Here is a 15,427-nt window from a genome sequence, read left to right as displayed (position 1 = left end):
ACAAGGCCGCTGCCCGCCGGTGGGTTTTGGCAGTCAACACATTCTGGCACGCCCGGTGGGACAATCGTCTACATCGACCACATCGCCATCTACATCTAAGATGGCGGACGGCACGCCAGTCACCCACGAGGATCTGCCGGGTAACTACGTTGCTCGGCTGATGCGCGAAACAAACAATCAAAGGAAGGCCGATAGCGATGACTTCGGCTGATGCGGACGCATTACTCGTCCTCCCGACGGAGCCTGGTGCCCCAGATTTCCGACGAGCCGACCGAGGTTATGTTCACCACATGGTTGCTTGGGTCCAGGCGGCGATCTAACGGACAGCAGCCACGTCGACTACACGAGTCCCAACGGGGCTGACTCGCAAGTACAGCGCCTGGGCGTAACGCAGAGCCGATATCTGTAGTTACCAGACAGATTCGGCTCGAGGGAGGCATACGGTCACCACGCCGGACAGATGGTAAACGATAGCCGGTGGAAAATCGGCTAATAATAAAAAAAAAAAACAAGAAGGAGAGAAGCAAAGCGTTGCAAACGTAGCGATCAACATATCAAGGCCCTACCGAGAAGCAGAATCATGTGTCTATGAAAGCCCTACCGGAGAAACACGCCGAGGGCGATAATAGCATCAACACGGATGCGTTCCGCCTCAGCAATCTCAGCTTCATCATCTGCGTCTTTGCCCGTCACCAGCTGATTGCTCAGGGAACGGATTTCAGCCAGATCGGTCTTCAGATCGGCTGTGAGATCTTTTGCTTCTTCTTCAGAGCGGGCGACAAGGGCCTCCTTATCTTGGATGAGCTGTTTGGTCACCCTGACCCTCTCTTCGAGGTCCTCCAACTCCTTGTGCAAGGTTTCGAGTTCGGCACGGGTGGCGTAAGTATCCGTCTTGGCGTCCGGAGCAGCCTTTTTCTCATTGAGCCGTCGGCACTTCTCGGCAATATCGGCTCTCGGCGGAAGTTGGGAGTGGCGAAGAGTAATCCTTTGGCGAGCGGATTGAATCCGTGACTTGAAGACCGACAGGGTGACGGCGGGCCAAAGCTTCACTTGCGGTGGTCATAGGGAGATGAGAATGGATACCCGCGAGGATGCCTTTGACTTCTTCGGAATTCTCAATCGAGCCTCAATAGAGGTAGAGAGCAAGTCCTTGAGGCGCCGGAGCTGGCCACGGACCGTGCTGATGTCTGGCTCCCCACTTGCCTTGGAAGGGGTGGGATCAATGGATGCTGGGTCGAACGCAAGCAAGCTCGAGAGATCACAACCCTGGCAAGGCCAACACAGTGAGTTTAGCAGGTGACAAGGAACTGACAGAACCAAAAGAAAAAAAAAACATACCTCTCCCAAGGGGGAAGGAGCAGCCGGCGCAGTAACGATCGGCTTTTCTGGGGACTCGGTTGAATCAACCGCTCGTACAGCCGCGGGCGTCGGGGCAGCTAGATCCAGGGTAGCGGACGGCCTCTGTACCTCCTCAACATCCCCGCTAGAAGTTTCGGCGGCCTACAAGAGGAAGTGATTAGCCGATCCAAATGATAATGGGACAGCATGAAAGCGTGACCGCGAAGATCATTACATTCGAGACCTCCTGGCTTGATGAAGAGGTTGGTGGGTTCTTACGAGCCCTTTTGACACAGCGGTGCTTCGTACGTAACCCTGATCTGGTCGGGGCCTGAGGAACAGGGGTTCCGGTGATCAACCTCTTCTTGGAAGCCGGCGCTGGCGAAGCCGTCTGACTCCGGGTAGTGGACCTCTCGGAATCACCCGAGTTCGATTCTCCCTGGCTGGTTTCCTCGGCTCCGCTGGAGGATCCTTCAGTAGAGGCCTGTAGGAAAGGATACAAGCGCGTCACGAACAAATTCTTTGAAAAAAGCGGACGAACACCTGCAGGGGTCCGAACCAACTTACACGCAAGCTTTCCCGGGCCGGAGCTTTACGCTTCGGGGTTTTCCCGGCCGCTACCTTCCTCACCGCCGTCCTCGCCCGAGTCGAGGCTCGGGGGCAACGGGCCCCGAAGATGCTTTACTTTTAGAAGCCGATTTCGGTGAAATCGGCCGACTCGCATTATAACTTTCTTCGTGGGAGGCGAACTCGGCGTAAGAGAACCACTTGGTGCCGGAGGAAGAAAGACGAAAGGGGAGCCGTCGGCTTGTGTAGGAGCTGGGCCATCTTGTTGCTGCCAAGAGAAGAGAGTCAGTTCACGGACAATCACCATAAGGCAGTCACAAGAAATACTTAAGGGACGGTACCTGGTCGGCAGGGGATCATATTCGGCGTCAAGCTCCTTCAGCTGCGGTCCTAGTGCCCTCCCGAAGACATGGGTCTTCCACATAGACCACCAAGTTTCAAAACCGTCGGTGGTGAAGGAGAAATGGAGGTCGTGGGGAATTGGTATGACCAAAGCGTCGAAAAAGGTATAGCACCTTTGGGCGGTGAGGATGTCGGGCGGTTCAGCTCTACTTGCCGTCGGGTGGTGTAGGAAGAAGTGTGGGGGCACCTGTCCGAGACCAAGCTGCCGAGCCGCTATTACCGGTTGATAACACTCATAACCGGGCTTGATGATCCGGTTCGAGGTGCTCATGCCAACAGGGAGAAAGCAAGGACGAATCATGAGGGAGTACAAGTGCCGTGTGCCGGCGTCATCGGCAAAGTCGTCCAATCGGAAAGAGACGGGGTTTTCAAAATTTGCCGATTCGGTATAAGGGTGGAACAGGGGGTTGTCTAAACCCCGGAAGAAAATCTTAAACCACCCCGTCGCTTCCTTGGGGATCAATCCGCTACCCGGGAGACCATACAGGGCTTGGCCGTAGCTGGTGCATCGAATTTCCTTGCCATTTTCATCCGGGAAGGTGCAGTTGGTCAGCGATGGGAAGTCTGGGATTTGGCTTTGGAAGTACAGTTGGGCCCACAGTTGAATGAACCACCAGGGGCCGCCAGTTTTAACTGTCTTGCGGGTGAACAGTTTGACAGACATCAGTTGAAGGGATCGATAAATCTCTCCAAGGAATAACTTGCCTAGACCAAGTTGGGTGCCTTTGGCGAGTTCATAGGCCAGGGAGAGGTAGTTCTTGGTAGGAGCAAGTGACGGACCACAGAATATGAAGTGCTCCAACCAGAAGTTCAAGAAGGCTGTGTGCTCCCTCTCTGTCACTGGGCCTTTGGTTTTCATATAACGATTGAGATAGGCACCCCAGCTGGTACACTCTTTTTTAGAAGAGAGAGTGAAAGGGACCTTTGGCAGCTTGAATGCAGAAGGGCTGGGAGATGCAATGTCTAGCCCTGTGATCATGGCCACATCCAGCAGGGTCGGAGTCATAGGGCCATGACCAAACATGAAACAGTTCGATGCGTCGGACCGAAGTAGCCGATGGTTTTCAAGATGTTCTCATTCTTTTCAAGAGGAGACAGCGATAATGACAGTGGCATCGGCTATTCCTATGGTTTCCCAAGTGGCATAGTGGGATTTTGATACCCTCGTTGTACCATGCCACCCAACCTTCGGGGGATTGGGCCGGGCTCGCGAGCGGCCGGCCCAGGAAGTCGGATCTAGGTTTTGGCTCACAAAGGGGATTCCGTTAGCTTCGCATGAGATTAACAGGGCGGGGCTCTCGGAAGAACGAGGACCGAGGCACATCGAATTTGCGAGAGAAGGATGTGGCGAAGGATGTCCGAAACCTAAATTAGTGGCGAACGAGGCATTAATTCAGGCGTTTGCATTAATCCCGTGTCGAAGTCAAACGGCGAGAAGAGGTTGGGGATTACCTTCAGTCCGTAAACCGTGGTACCGGTGTTAGCTGATTCCGCCATGAGATGCGTTGAAGAAATTGGAAGCCGCGCGGTCGAGATCTGTGTAGGGGGTGGTGGATTGGAACTGCTCAGGCGACGATTTGGGGATCTGACTCTGTCTTTGCGGATGGAGGTCGCGGGTTACCGTTTGGAAGGATGGCTAGCTCAACGTTACCCGGTGTGTTTATGAGAGAGACCGATGCGGCGCCATCGGTTTCCTTTTTTAAAAAAAGGATCGTGTGATTTCGACTATCGGCAAAACGGCTGGCTGGAAACGCTTCTTCAGTATTAAAAGAGGGTTTTTTAAAGAGCCGATTGTTCAAGGAGAGCCGATTGTTTGCATACCACTGATGCCATGTCACTAAATCTCGCTGCCTTCATTATCGGCATCATGGCTCCTCACTGCAAAATATGAAGAGACAAGAGGTACCGCAACGGTGATGCCACGACATGACCCGACGAGAGAGGAGCATGATGATTTTGGAAATAATATTTCCAAAACCAGGGGGGCATGTGTTATCACCAAGATTTGACCAAGTCGGAGGTGGGCCGCAGATCAAGGTGGGCTTAAGGAAATATACGTGGAGAATTATATGAATCGGCCTTTATACCAAGTTGGGCTTAATTGCCCGTGTATCTGTAACATATTAGATCTATTTTAGTTTAGAGATAGAATCTTAGTCGTGCACGGTTTAGTGCATGCCCACATTAGAAAGTCCCCTGGACTATAAATATGTACCTAGGGTTTATGGAATAAACAACAACTCACGTTCAACCCCAAAACAAACCAATCTCGGCGCATCGCCAACTCCTTCGTCTCGAGGGTTTCTATCGGGTAGCGACATGCCGCCTAGATCGCATCTTGCGATCTAGGCAGCACAAGCCCCACGTTGTTCATGCGTTGCTCGTACTCGAAGCGCTTTTGATGGCGAGCAACGTAGTTATCATTAGATGTGTTAGGGTTAGCATTGTTCTTCGTTTAAGCATGCTTACGTAGTGCAACCCTTGCATATCTAGCCGTCCTCACGCCTATCTCAGGTGTGGGGGCGGCACCCCGCTTGATCATTATTTAGTAGATCTGGTCCGTTACGATTGCTCCTTGTTCTACAAGGATTAGTTTAATATCCGCAATAGTTTGGCCTTACAAAGGGGGGAGGATCCTGTGGCACGTAGGGTGGCGTTCGCAAGTCCTAAACGGGATGTTCCTAGGATCAACTTCATGTTGGTTTTTTGGCCTTGTTTAGGATCGGCTTACGAGCACCGTGCGTGGCCATCCGGCCCAACCTCGGAGTAGGATGATCCGATTATGTGGTGAAAACCCTAAATCGTCGTAGATCTCATTAGCTTCATCTTGATCAAGCAGGACCACCAAGTATTCGTACACCCCGTACGGATCATGGGTGGATCGGCTCTTTGAGCCGATTCACAGGATAACCCGAGAGCCGATCGAGGCTCGTATTTAACGTTTACATGTATGCCCCGGCAGAAACTAAGCGAGGCAATCTCATCACCTTCCCGACCGGGTATAGGTCGGGTGGCACGCCCTTGCACTTCGCAACGCCGCGTGTGACCAGAAGAGCATTGCGGGCCGTCGCTCGGAGGGGTCTCAGCCAGCCGCAGCTCTAGGCTCCCCCCGGCTCTACAGTGTTGACAAGGCCGCTGCCCGCCGGTGGGTTTTGGCAGTCAACACATTCTTACAATAATAGTACACTACACTACGTGTTATTCCATTTCAAACTATAATTACATCCTTCAGAGAATCTCACTCGCTCTACATGGTATGCTAATACAATGTTACCTGCTTAATTAGTAGAGTAAGATATACTACACTACATCACAAATGGCAACAGTAAAATTATGCATGTACAAATAAAATTAATGATCTAAAAGAACTCACCTTAATTTGTTTTTCCTTCTAGTACTTCATGCACTCAATCATCGACTCAATCACTAACTAAAGTTATGTTCTGTGCGCTCTTGGACGAGAAGAAAGAGGAGGAGAGCAGGCACGCTATAAGAACAATGGCATGGGCAGGTGCTCCTTTTAAAGCATGCGAAGCTAGCATTTTCAGTGGTCACGTTCACGTATCAGCGTTGCACGTTGCTTCATGTCTAAGAATCATAAAATCAGATTTCTGTACAATCACAATGTCTAGCAAAGCTAAAAGTGCACTGGTACCAAATAGGGTGAAACCGAATATATTTGGTGCCAAATAGTCTGAGAATCAGAGGCAACGCAGTCACACCCATCACTCTACTATCGTGGAAATCTGAGGCACTCACTACGTCAAAGTCAGTGTCCGGCACTGTCACAGCTGGTGGTAACACCCTGCCACCGCTGGTGGCAACAGCGCCAGGTTCCATAGATGAACGTCGACGCTAACAGCTGACCTAGCTGTCTAACGTGCCGCCACCGTCGAGGGCAGTAGGTCCTGCCTCCACAACCAATGGCGGTCACATGTCACCTGGCCAGCGTGCCGCCACAGTAGATTTAGCATTTACACTTATAGGTGGTCCTTTTTGGCACTTCATTGGAGCAGGGTGATCCAATATGTCAAAATTTCGAATCCAACGGACAACAACATATACGAGACATGTCGTGCACGGGAGAATCGCCGCGAGATCATATACCACTCAAATAGAGTGATCGCTGGTGCACTTTACTCTTCTTTTTAAATATGCTAATGAGCTTACACTGTGACCTTACTAAATGACGAGGACTGCCAGGGGCTTTGGAACTGCAAAAATAACGGACTAAGAAAAAGTAGAGCTTAACTCATTCCGTCGAGCAATTGACCTGCATCACCGCCGCTTGGCGAGCTGGAAGGTCCGCTTCAAGAATTGGTTGGCGACCTCGTCGTCGCGGTGGCACAGCACTCGAAGGATTGTGTTCGGGTCGGCGGGATTCCACTGCCTCGACGCCGACGGCACGGGTGTCCCACCGCCGCCAGCATCGTCGTATTCACGTGCGCCGGCGATGGACTCGGACGTGGCGGCGCCGAACGCGCCGATGAGGTGCTCCGTAGACCGTGCCATGAGCTCAACGACGCCCTCCGAGGTCTCCGCTTCCCGCGCAACCACCTCCTCCGGGACCAGGCCCTCCCCGCACGTGCAGAAGGCGCGCTTCAGGCTCCGAAAGTCCTCGTCCACCATGCCGTGGTCCGCCCTCGTGAAGCTCCGGTCGTTGCCGCCGGCGAGGAGGACCATCAGGAACGCCTGGAACGAGGCCTTCATCACCTCCCGCACCGCCACCGGCTGCGCGTGGTCGGCCAACACGGACACGAGGAACGACAGGTTCTGCTTCAGCGCCCGCAGCGCCGGCCGGATGCGCGTGTCGGCGACGTTGCGGACGTAGAGGCCGTGGTAGAAGGTGTGGCGCGAGTCCAGGAAGATGAGCCGGTACGCGGCCACCTCGGCGACGTGGGACACCGCCGACTGCGCCGCGGCTCGGGTGCGGTCGAAGTGGACGGACGCCGCGACGCGGTTGCCGCCGGGGGCAGCTGCCGGCGAGGCGCCCCCGCCGCCGCGCGCGCAGGACGCCGAGGAGAGCGACTTGTCGATGGCCTGGACGTGGGTGAGGACGTAGTGGAGCGTGTTGAGGCGGACGTAGAGGCGCTGCGTGCCGCGGCTGATGGACGGCCGTGGGGTGTGCTGCGAGGCGCCGGCGCGCGGGCTGCCCTCCGGCGCCTGGCACGTCGGCAGCACCGCCTTCTTCCACAGCCTGAAGAAGCCCGAGTCCTGGTTGCACCTCGTCAGCGCCGGGAGGGGAGGGACGTAGCTCTGCTTCGACCCTGCGTTCGGATTGTTGAAACGATGATCAGTATATCATGGCGCACCAAGCAATAGCCTCAGAATTACCAGTCGCATCTGTTTACCGCATGATGCGACGAAGGAGATGTATTCCTGGAAGATTGACTCGAGGCCGTCGACGAGTTGCTGGAGCACGTCGTCTTTCGCGGTTGCCGGGATATCGGAGAATTCGTCTATTGTCGCACCGGCGAGCTTCATCAGCTCTATAGCCGACCCTGGGTAGGGCTCCTCCTTGGACTTGGGTATCCAGCTCTATATACAAACATTGCAACATAATTCTTGTCAGATGGACATTTTGAGCCTGACATCATCCATGGAGGAGCTCGAAACTCGAAAGCATTGCTACCTCAGTTTCTTTGGCTCGGAGGAGGCAGTCCCTGCCGATCCTAAGCCTGTCGTCCATCCAAGCCTTGAGCAAGCCCATGACGACGGACTCCACCTCGTAGGGCTCCATGTCGCCGACGACGGCCTTGGCCCGGTCGTCATGGCAGTCCGCGGCGTCCTCGGCGGTCATCTGCGCCAGGGCCTTCTCCAGCCGGCTCGCCGAGTGAAGCACGCGCACGAGCTCCTCCGTGAGGATGGTGATCTTGCCCAGGTACCGTCTCAGCACCACGCCGAAGCAACCGTGCAGGGTGACCGCCGCGACCGCTACCGGGGCCGGGTGCAGCCGCCTCAGCAGCGGGCTGAAGCTCCTGCGCTCGAACGTGGCCAGCTGTTCCGTGTCCTTGGCCAGCCGAGTCAGCACCACGCCGGGGTCGTTGTCACGGTTAGCTATCAGACTGTCGGACATGCCCATGCCGTTCTCGAGAATCTGGAACCAGACATCTCGTATCAAATTCTGCGAGACTAGGTACTCCTAAATGGAGTTGTAATGTTGAAGCACGAGCTCACTTTGGTGAAGGCGTTCTTCATCGAACACCTGATGTAGTAATCGACGCGGTCGGCGGGGAAGTTCCCGGTGCCGATGTATTCGCGGTCGGCGACGATCTTGCCGGCGCCAAGCGCCACGGACAGCAGGATCTCCATGCCCTCCGTGGCGCTGCTGCCGCCGATGTCTTTCTCGTACCTGTCGTGGTAGTCCAGCAACCGCTTCTCGGACCACTCCTGCATCTTCCCGAGGGCGCCGATGAGCACCTTGGCGTACACCGGGTCACGGGATTGGGACTCGCGGCTCCCCTGCTTGGCGTCGGCGGCCACATCGGCGAGCAAGGTGAGCGCGGCCGCCACGAGGTCCGGCTCGACCTGGCCGGTCACCACGTACTGCTGGAAGAAGACCCATGCGAAGCACACGTTGTGCACCGCCCTGCCGACGCCGAGAATCGGCCACGTCTTCTTGATGAGCTCCAGCAGCTCGTCCACCTCGTCCAGCACCACGGTGGGCTCCCTGTGGTCGAAGACGCTCTGGAGGAGCGAGACGTAGAGGAGGACGTTGAGCGGGTAGCCGTCGGCCCAGTGGCACGCGTCGCTGCCGCTGCCGGGGCGCCAGGCGAGGGCGTGCACGGCGTTGGTGAGAGCGCGCATCGCCTCGGAGCCCTTGCCCGTGTCGATGGCGCGGATCTCGGTGGCGCGCATGACCTCGCGGAACCGGAGCACGGCGGCGTGCAGGCGGTCGAGCGGGAGGGAGGGGTGCAGGATGAGACCGGCCTCCAGGAGCTTGATCTGCCGGAACTGCCACTGGTGGTACTCCTCCACGTCGGAGAACTCGGACGGCTTCAGCTGCCGGAGGAGCTCCAGTGGGAGGACGATGGAATCGGGCCTCTTTCCTACCTGTGCAAGTCAATCAACCAGCAGAATCAATCGCATCGATCAGGGCATGAGCGTGACTGAAAATGGTGCATGTGTAGACGCATGCGTACCGACCTGGCCGACGACGGCGCGCATGAGCGTCCGGCGAAGACGCGCGTCGCTGTGCTCGGTGACCCGCATCTGCTGCCGCATGATCTCCGCCGACGTCATCGGCCGCCGTGCCCGTCCAGGCGAGGACGGGCCTGACGACTGGCTCAGAGTGCGCATCATCGTCGGCGCGGACCGCCTAGGCTTGAGCCCTAGAGCCTTCTTGACCCTGCTGCTCATGACGCCACTCCCGCCCCTCGACCCAGCCACCGGCGAGGACACCTCCATCTCCGACGAGCCACCGCCACGCGCGCTGGTGCTTGACGCCGCGGCACCGCCGGAGGAGCGGCAGGACATGAAGAAGATCTCGTAGGCGGTCTCGCGAAGCTCCACGAGGCCGAGGGCGTCGATGCCGCCGAAAGGGCAGTCTAGGTCGGCTGCAGCAAAGTCGAGCTCGGTGGCGTCGGACGACCGCGTCGCCGAGGAGCTCGCGGAACGCGACCGCTGGTGACGCCCCATTGTCCCCATGGTCACGCCTCCACTGTGTTCCGGTCGGCCGAGCCAAGCGAGCTAGCTCAAAGCGCCGGCTGGCTGGCTGGCGACGTCCACCTCCCGGCCACTCGATGGAGAGGCCGGAGACACGCCCGGACAAGCAAGAATGGGAAGACCCAGGAAGCTATTTTTGTGCCGTGATTAGAGGGGAACCAGGAGGAGCAGGAGCTTGTTTTGCACGTTATTTTGTAGCGTTTGTGTCCATTGTTCAACCATGTACCATGCTGACATGCTCTATTCCAGCAACGGCTCAACCCCTACACGTCTACACCGCCTTCAGTTATGGCAAACTTGTAAAATTCAAACGCAAGCCTTGAATATTGCAAATGAGTCACTTCAAGATTAAATTTTATTTTAGAGATGTTTGACATCAAAGCTTTCTAAACGACACATCATGGAAAATCATTAACCGATGTGTCCTTCCTTGAAGGGACAACATAAATTTGACTCATGGCATGCAGAGCCTGGTTGCTTGTTCTGACAAGTACAGCTTGTATGGGAGAATTGACATCTGAATTTCAAGGAAACAAATCCACATGTAAGGAGGACCCAGTGACATCCTCCAAATCTCGTGTTACTGACCAATAACTGGAATATACTGATGTCTTCTCATGAAATGAACTCTGATACCTTCAGCAACATCTCCACCTGTTGACCTGTCCAGCAATCATATTGTCAGGCAGTATTACACTCGAAATGAACGATCCTGCAGTACACATCAACCACCCTGGGATTTCCAATAACTAGATATGCACAATGAACATAGCAAAGATGAGAAATCAATTTAGTAGTACTACTTAGAATGCCAAGCAGGAACCGTCACTGGATTTCACAAATAAAAATTCATCAAAGAAGTTTGGACATCTGCTACTTGACTAAAATCCGCTATATACATGGATTAACACTATTTTTTTCTTCTGTCAAGTTTCAGTTTGCGTATGTGACCTAAGTATGTGTTGTATATTGTCTTTACCAGTATACTACAAAGGACAAATAACAGTTAATGATGGATGCAAAATTACGAGGAAATATCCATGATAACAGCCAAATGGTGGGATCTCTAATTTTCTAGAGTTGGAAGCTTCAATGCCTGGTTTTGAGCAAATATGAAAATTACATCAACAATCATTGTAATCAATATGCATGTTATTTTTTTGTTAGAAATACATAACTAAGACACAAAGTTATGCCTGTGGTACAACAGCCCAATTTTCAATGAAATAAAAGGAGGACAGGCATGGCACCACATTATGACTCGTGGTGTACTACAAAAACGCCCCAACCATGGTTCTGGAATACTTCGGTTTTACAAAAATCAAGCTGCCAAGCAGAGCCTTAACTTTTAGGTGACTAAACCAGGTATGTATTGGTGCTAACGCCCCTAGAGCGAAATCTGGCCTTAAACCCCTGAGTGTGCAACACCTCCAGAAGCTAGTTATACTGGTTACCAAGTCCATGTTAAAAAAAACTGGATCATAAATTAGAAACCATGCTGGTTTTGAGAAGGCTGTGATTTACTCCATTAAAAATAATGATGAAGTTACTATTACGTGATCTACATACTATCGTAATAAAAAGTGTAAGCCATCACAAGCAGACATACTCATTCATGTGAGCTAATATAAGTCAGAACTAAAACTGTCGTCTAGACATAGGCATGTGGTCACATAAGATGAACCGGATTGTGTATAATATATGCCCTAGCACATGTCGTACATGTTATATTCATCATGGCTACAAAGGGAGGCCTCTAGACACTAAAACATTAACCTATACATGCAATGCTGCACTAAATAAGATTCTGGTGTGATGGAGCATGATTTGAGTTTATTTTCATGAACGCAGGCACTATATGCTACTGTATGAAACGTATACTACAGATAAACCAATAACTAGGCTACAATATTGGTAAGTATATTCATAAACAGATTTCCTACTTTCTATGTATCCTCATTATATCAAAATCAGTAGCTGAGCAGTGCATAGTCTAGTCAACCAGTAAATCACCAAAGATTTCTATGTCGGCATATAAGGCAATTGGAGTGCTATTCCGGGCAAGAAATCTATTTGACACATAAAAAGACAGCATGACTTTGGTATACAGGTATGGGTAGAGCTTAAATCCTAAAAATAAACAAAGGGCTTTCTCAGAAAATAAATAAATAGATAGGGGCAAGAAAGGTATGGATAATGTTGAACCTTTTGTGTAAGGGTGTAAGGTTGATTCTCTTGAGCCAGGAACTAAATAGTGCCGTGAATCCAGTAATAGAACAGCAGAAACGATTGTTAAAACAATTGCTAGCGCTGGCAAAAGAATGGTGTTTTTTGCTCCTTTTTTATCGTGCAACTTATTAGATTTCCAAGTGTTATAAATGTGTGAGGAAGGTAAATAAATACATGGTGTAAGACTGGAATCGTCACTTTCAAATCAACATGTTTTTTAGTTGCTACAGGGTCAAGCTATACCTTCAGGAAGATATTGGTGGCCAAAGTAGAGAAGGCTTTATTTGAGTGTTCCCATAGTGAAACTGGTGAACATTTTTTTAGGACCAGGGTATATCAAAGCGCTCCCGCTAGGAAAAACAACGTTGAAAAAGACTTCCCGAACAAAACTGAAAGAAAATGAATCTTTATTTCCACGTACCATCTTGTAGCACAGCACAAGATCCTCAAGAAAATGAAGCACATAAAAAGCTAGTGGCTTGCATTCTGTGCCTGTGTCAATGCTCCAAAACTGCAACTTCTCATCAGCTCATCAAGCAAAATCAGCGGGTTTCGGATGCCCATTCTCACTCTCACTTGGACATGATTAAAAAAGGAATAGCATCCTGTGCCACCTGTACAGAAAGGAAACGAAGGAGGAAGGAAAATTATTTTACTTGCCAAATGCCTCGCTACTTTACTCTAGGGATTCTACCTGTACATCATTCATCAAGTAGCATCACAGATTTCTCTGCATCTACACTACCTTAGAAGTTGCTGCTACCATCTTGATGCTAATAAGCTTTTTATTGCTGCTCAGGTAATATCAAAATTTAAGGCCAAAAGGCTTGAAGGATTACGGTTCCCTCTACTATGCCGAGCAAATATTAGAAGCATACTTACAGCTTCATACAAAGGGTGTAACATACCAGTTACATACAGAAGCATACTACACTTGAACATCTGTTGGAATCAGCTATAGTATCAAACCTCTATCAGTGCATACTTTCAGGTTTCGCATCAAGCACAGCACCACATATCAACACAACCACCAAGGATAAAATTTCTGATTTAGATAGATAGATAGAGAGAGTACCAAGCATAAATACTACAGTCAAACACAAATATATGATTCTGCCGAACAGAGATACAACTAGATAATTTGGTCCATACGCAGTGAAGCTACTCTAGCTTTAAACTAGAGATTAAGCAACCTGAAACTCCACTCATGACAAAGCACACCGAAGGATAAGCTAAACTTAAATAAAGCATTATAAAGATACAGCTACTCGACATAATAGCTACTTATTGACTAGAAGTTCTAGTAGTAAGCCACGAGAGGATCAAGCATTCCAACCAGGAGAAATGCTGATGCAACCAGCAGAATGGACGATCTTCAGGAGGACGAGAGCAAAGCCCAAATGCGCTGGTTCACTTGATAGACATTATAATGGCCTCCCTCTTACTGAGCAACCCTAGGCTGCATACCACCATAACCGCTGCCATAATTTGATTGGCCTTCAGAAGCTCCATTGACTGAAGCACCAAATCCTCCGCCCTGTGAAGGATCAGCCCACGCATTTGGATATCCAGAGTTGCCATTCGCACTTCCATATCCAGCACCATACCCAGATGCTGCAGCAGCAGCAGGATTGCCAGCACCATCTCCACGTGCCCCATAAGCACCATATCCTCCATGATTACCATATGATGCATCCCCTCCGTATCCACCATAACCATATCCCTGGTTTCCATAACCTGCAGCTGCACCAGGTGCCTGACTAGTGGGTGCATTTCCACCAGCAGAAGAAGTATTCCAAGCGCCATACCCTGCATTGCCAGCATAGCCCCCAGTGCCATAACCAGACGGAGCTTGACTGCCCCAGGGTCCTCTGTTAGTCCCTGGGGGGCCTCCCTGGTAAGCAGAAGCAGCAGAACTTGGATTGCCATAAGCACCAGCATACGCAGAAGGAACGCCTCCATATCCTGCAGACCCATAGTTTCCATATGTGGTTCCAGGATTGGCAGGTCCGTATCCATATCCAGTTGGAGCAGCACCATAACCTCCAGCACCATAGCCCGGATAGCCACCACTGCCCTGCTGCGCCTGAGCATACCTGCTAGCATCACCTCTGCCATCATAGCTGCTAGCGTTGGAGTTAGGACCACTGTTACTATGAAAGCCCCCACCTCCCATGGAGCGCCCGCCGCCGCCAGAGCCAGGGTTTGCCTCTCGTGGCAGCGCGCGCTTCACCTCTACCATCTTTCCACCGAGATCATGGAAGGTCTTGTGCAGCACACGGTCAACGGCATCCTCCGAGTCGAAGGTGATGAAGCCAAACCCCCGGGGACGCTGTGTGGTCTGGTCATACATCACCACAACATCAGTGACAGAGCCAAAGGTCTGGAAGTACTGGCGGAACTCTTCATCTGTCAGAGTGGAGGGCAGTCCACCCACGAAGATCTTCTTCGTCCTAGCACCACCGGCGTCACCGCCACCACCACCACCTCCTCCGCCCCCAGCGTTCCTTCCCGCGCTAGGGTTCACCGCCTTGGAAGCCTGCTGCTCCTCACGGGAGAGCGCACGCTTCACATCGACCTGAAACAACAAAATCACAACGCCCACGACGCTTGAGCACTTGAGAGATTAGGCCGCAGCGGCTGGGTAGATCGGAAGGCGGCCGAAGGGAATATTCCACAGGAATATCCCGCTAGGGTTTGGGTGGGGGAAAACCAAGGGAGGGAGAGTCGGTACCGTGCGGCCGTCGAGGGTGTGGGGCTCTAGGAGTGCGGCGTCGACGGAGGCGGGGTCGGTGTAAACTACGAAACCGAAGCCCCGGGGGCGGCCGGTGAGCTTGTCGCGCATGACGGCGGCCTGCGAGACCTCGCCGAAGGTAGAGAAGTGCTCCTGCAGCTTCTCCTCCGTCGTCTCCCACGAGATGCCGCCGATGAAGAGCTTGCCCTGGTCCGACTCCATCTCCGCCTCCTCGCGCCGCTCGTCGGATTCGCTAGCGCTCGGGTGCGGGAGGGAGGCGATGGGGGAGAGAGAGGGGAATTGGGGATTTCGGCTCCGGGTGTAGATTTGGGAGGGGGCCGACGGGGGTTTGGGGATATTTTAGGGCGCCTGCGGGCGGGGTGGGGGGCCCTGGACGAATCGGTGGGCGTAGGGTTTCTACTTTCTTTCTCTTGGGGCTTTGGAGTCCTGTTCTTCTATGGGCCGAATTGTGAAGTTTGGACAAGTTCTTAA

General features: G+C 52.5%; 2 protein-coding genes across 3 annotated transcripts; both read right to left on the bottom strand.

The window, feature by feature from the left end:
* Positions 1 to 6,585: 6,585 nt before the first annotated feature.
* On the bottom strand, positions 6,586 to 9,954 carry LOC124647466 (protein unc-13 homolog). Its single transcript, XM_047187409.1, has 5 exons — positions 9,454 to 9,954; positions 8,485 to 9,360; positions 7,940 to 8,404; positions 7,659 to 7,845; positions 6,586 to 7,574 (listed from the first exon to the last, which is right to left on the bottom strand). The coding sequence occupies exons 1-5, from the start codon at positions 9,952 to 9,954 to the stop codon at positions 6,586 to 6,588; spliced, it is 3,018 nt and encodes a 1,005-aa protein (XP_047043365.1).
* Positions 9,955 to 10,305: 351 nt separating this feature from the next.
* On the bottom strand, positions 10,306 to 15,283 carry LOC124705499 (heterogeneous nuclear ribonucleoprotein 1-like). 2 transcript variants are annotated; one of them, XR_007004041.1, is made up of 4 exons: positions 14,936 to 15,283; positions 13,538 to 14,779; positions 12,623 to 12,815; positions 10,306 to 10,634 (listed from the first exon to the last, which is right to left on the bottom strand). XR_007004041.1 is itself a non-coding variant. In XM_047237205.1 (2 exons), exons 1-2 carry the CDS (start codon positions 15,155 to 15,157, stop codon positions 13,643 to 13,645), a joined length of 1,359 nt encoding a protein of 452 aa, XP_047093161.1. In that variant the 5' UTR covers positions 15,158 to 15,283; the 3' UTR covers positions 13,218 to 13,642. The 2 variants fall into 2 exon arrangements, 1 of the variants encoding a protein (XP_047093161.1); XM_047237205.1 differs by lacking the exons at positions 10,306 to 10,634; positions 12,623 to 12,815 and having other exon boundaries at positions 13,218 to 14,779.
* Positions 15,284 to 15,427: the final 144 nt, after the last annotated feature.

This window comes from Lolium rigidum, chromosome 4, assembly GCF_022539505.1.
Source record: "Lolium rigidum isolate FL_2022 chromosome 4, APGP_CSIRO_Lrig_0.1, whole genome shotgun sequence".
Classification (NCBI taxonomy): domain Eukaryota; kingdom Viridiplantae; phylum Streptophyta; class Magnoliopsida; order Poales; family Poaceae; genus Lolium; species Lolium rigidum.
Note: the sequence above shows the minus strand (reverse complement) of the source record. Positions and strands in the feature narration are given on the sequence as shown.

Coding starts and splice junctions, on each gene's coding strand:
- LOC124647466 (XM_047187409.1), bottom strand. CDS start 9,954: ATGGGGACAATGGGGCGTCACCAGCGGTCGCGTTCCGCGAGCTCCTCG. Junction 8,405..8,484: donor TGAAGAACGCCTTCACCAAA/GTGAGCTCGTGC, acceptor GTCTGGTTCCAG/ATTCTCGAGAACGGCATGGG. Junction 7,575..7,658: donor CTCCTTCGTCGCATCATGCG/GTAAACAGATGC, acceptor ATCCGAACGCAG/GGTCGAAGCAGAGCTACGTC.
- LOC124705499 (XM_047237205.1), bottom strand. CDS start 15,157: ATGGAGTCGGACCAGGGCAAGCTCTTCATCGGCGGCATCTCGTGGGAG. Junction 14,780..14,935: donor ACACCCTCGACGGCCGCACG/GTACCGACTCTC, acceptor TTGTTGTTTCAG/GTCGATGTGAAGCGTGCGCT.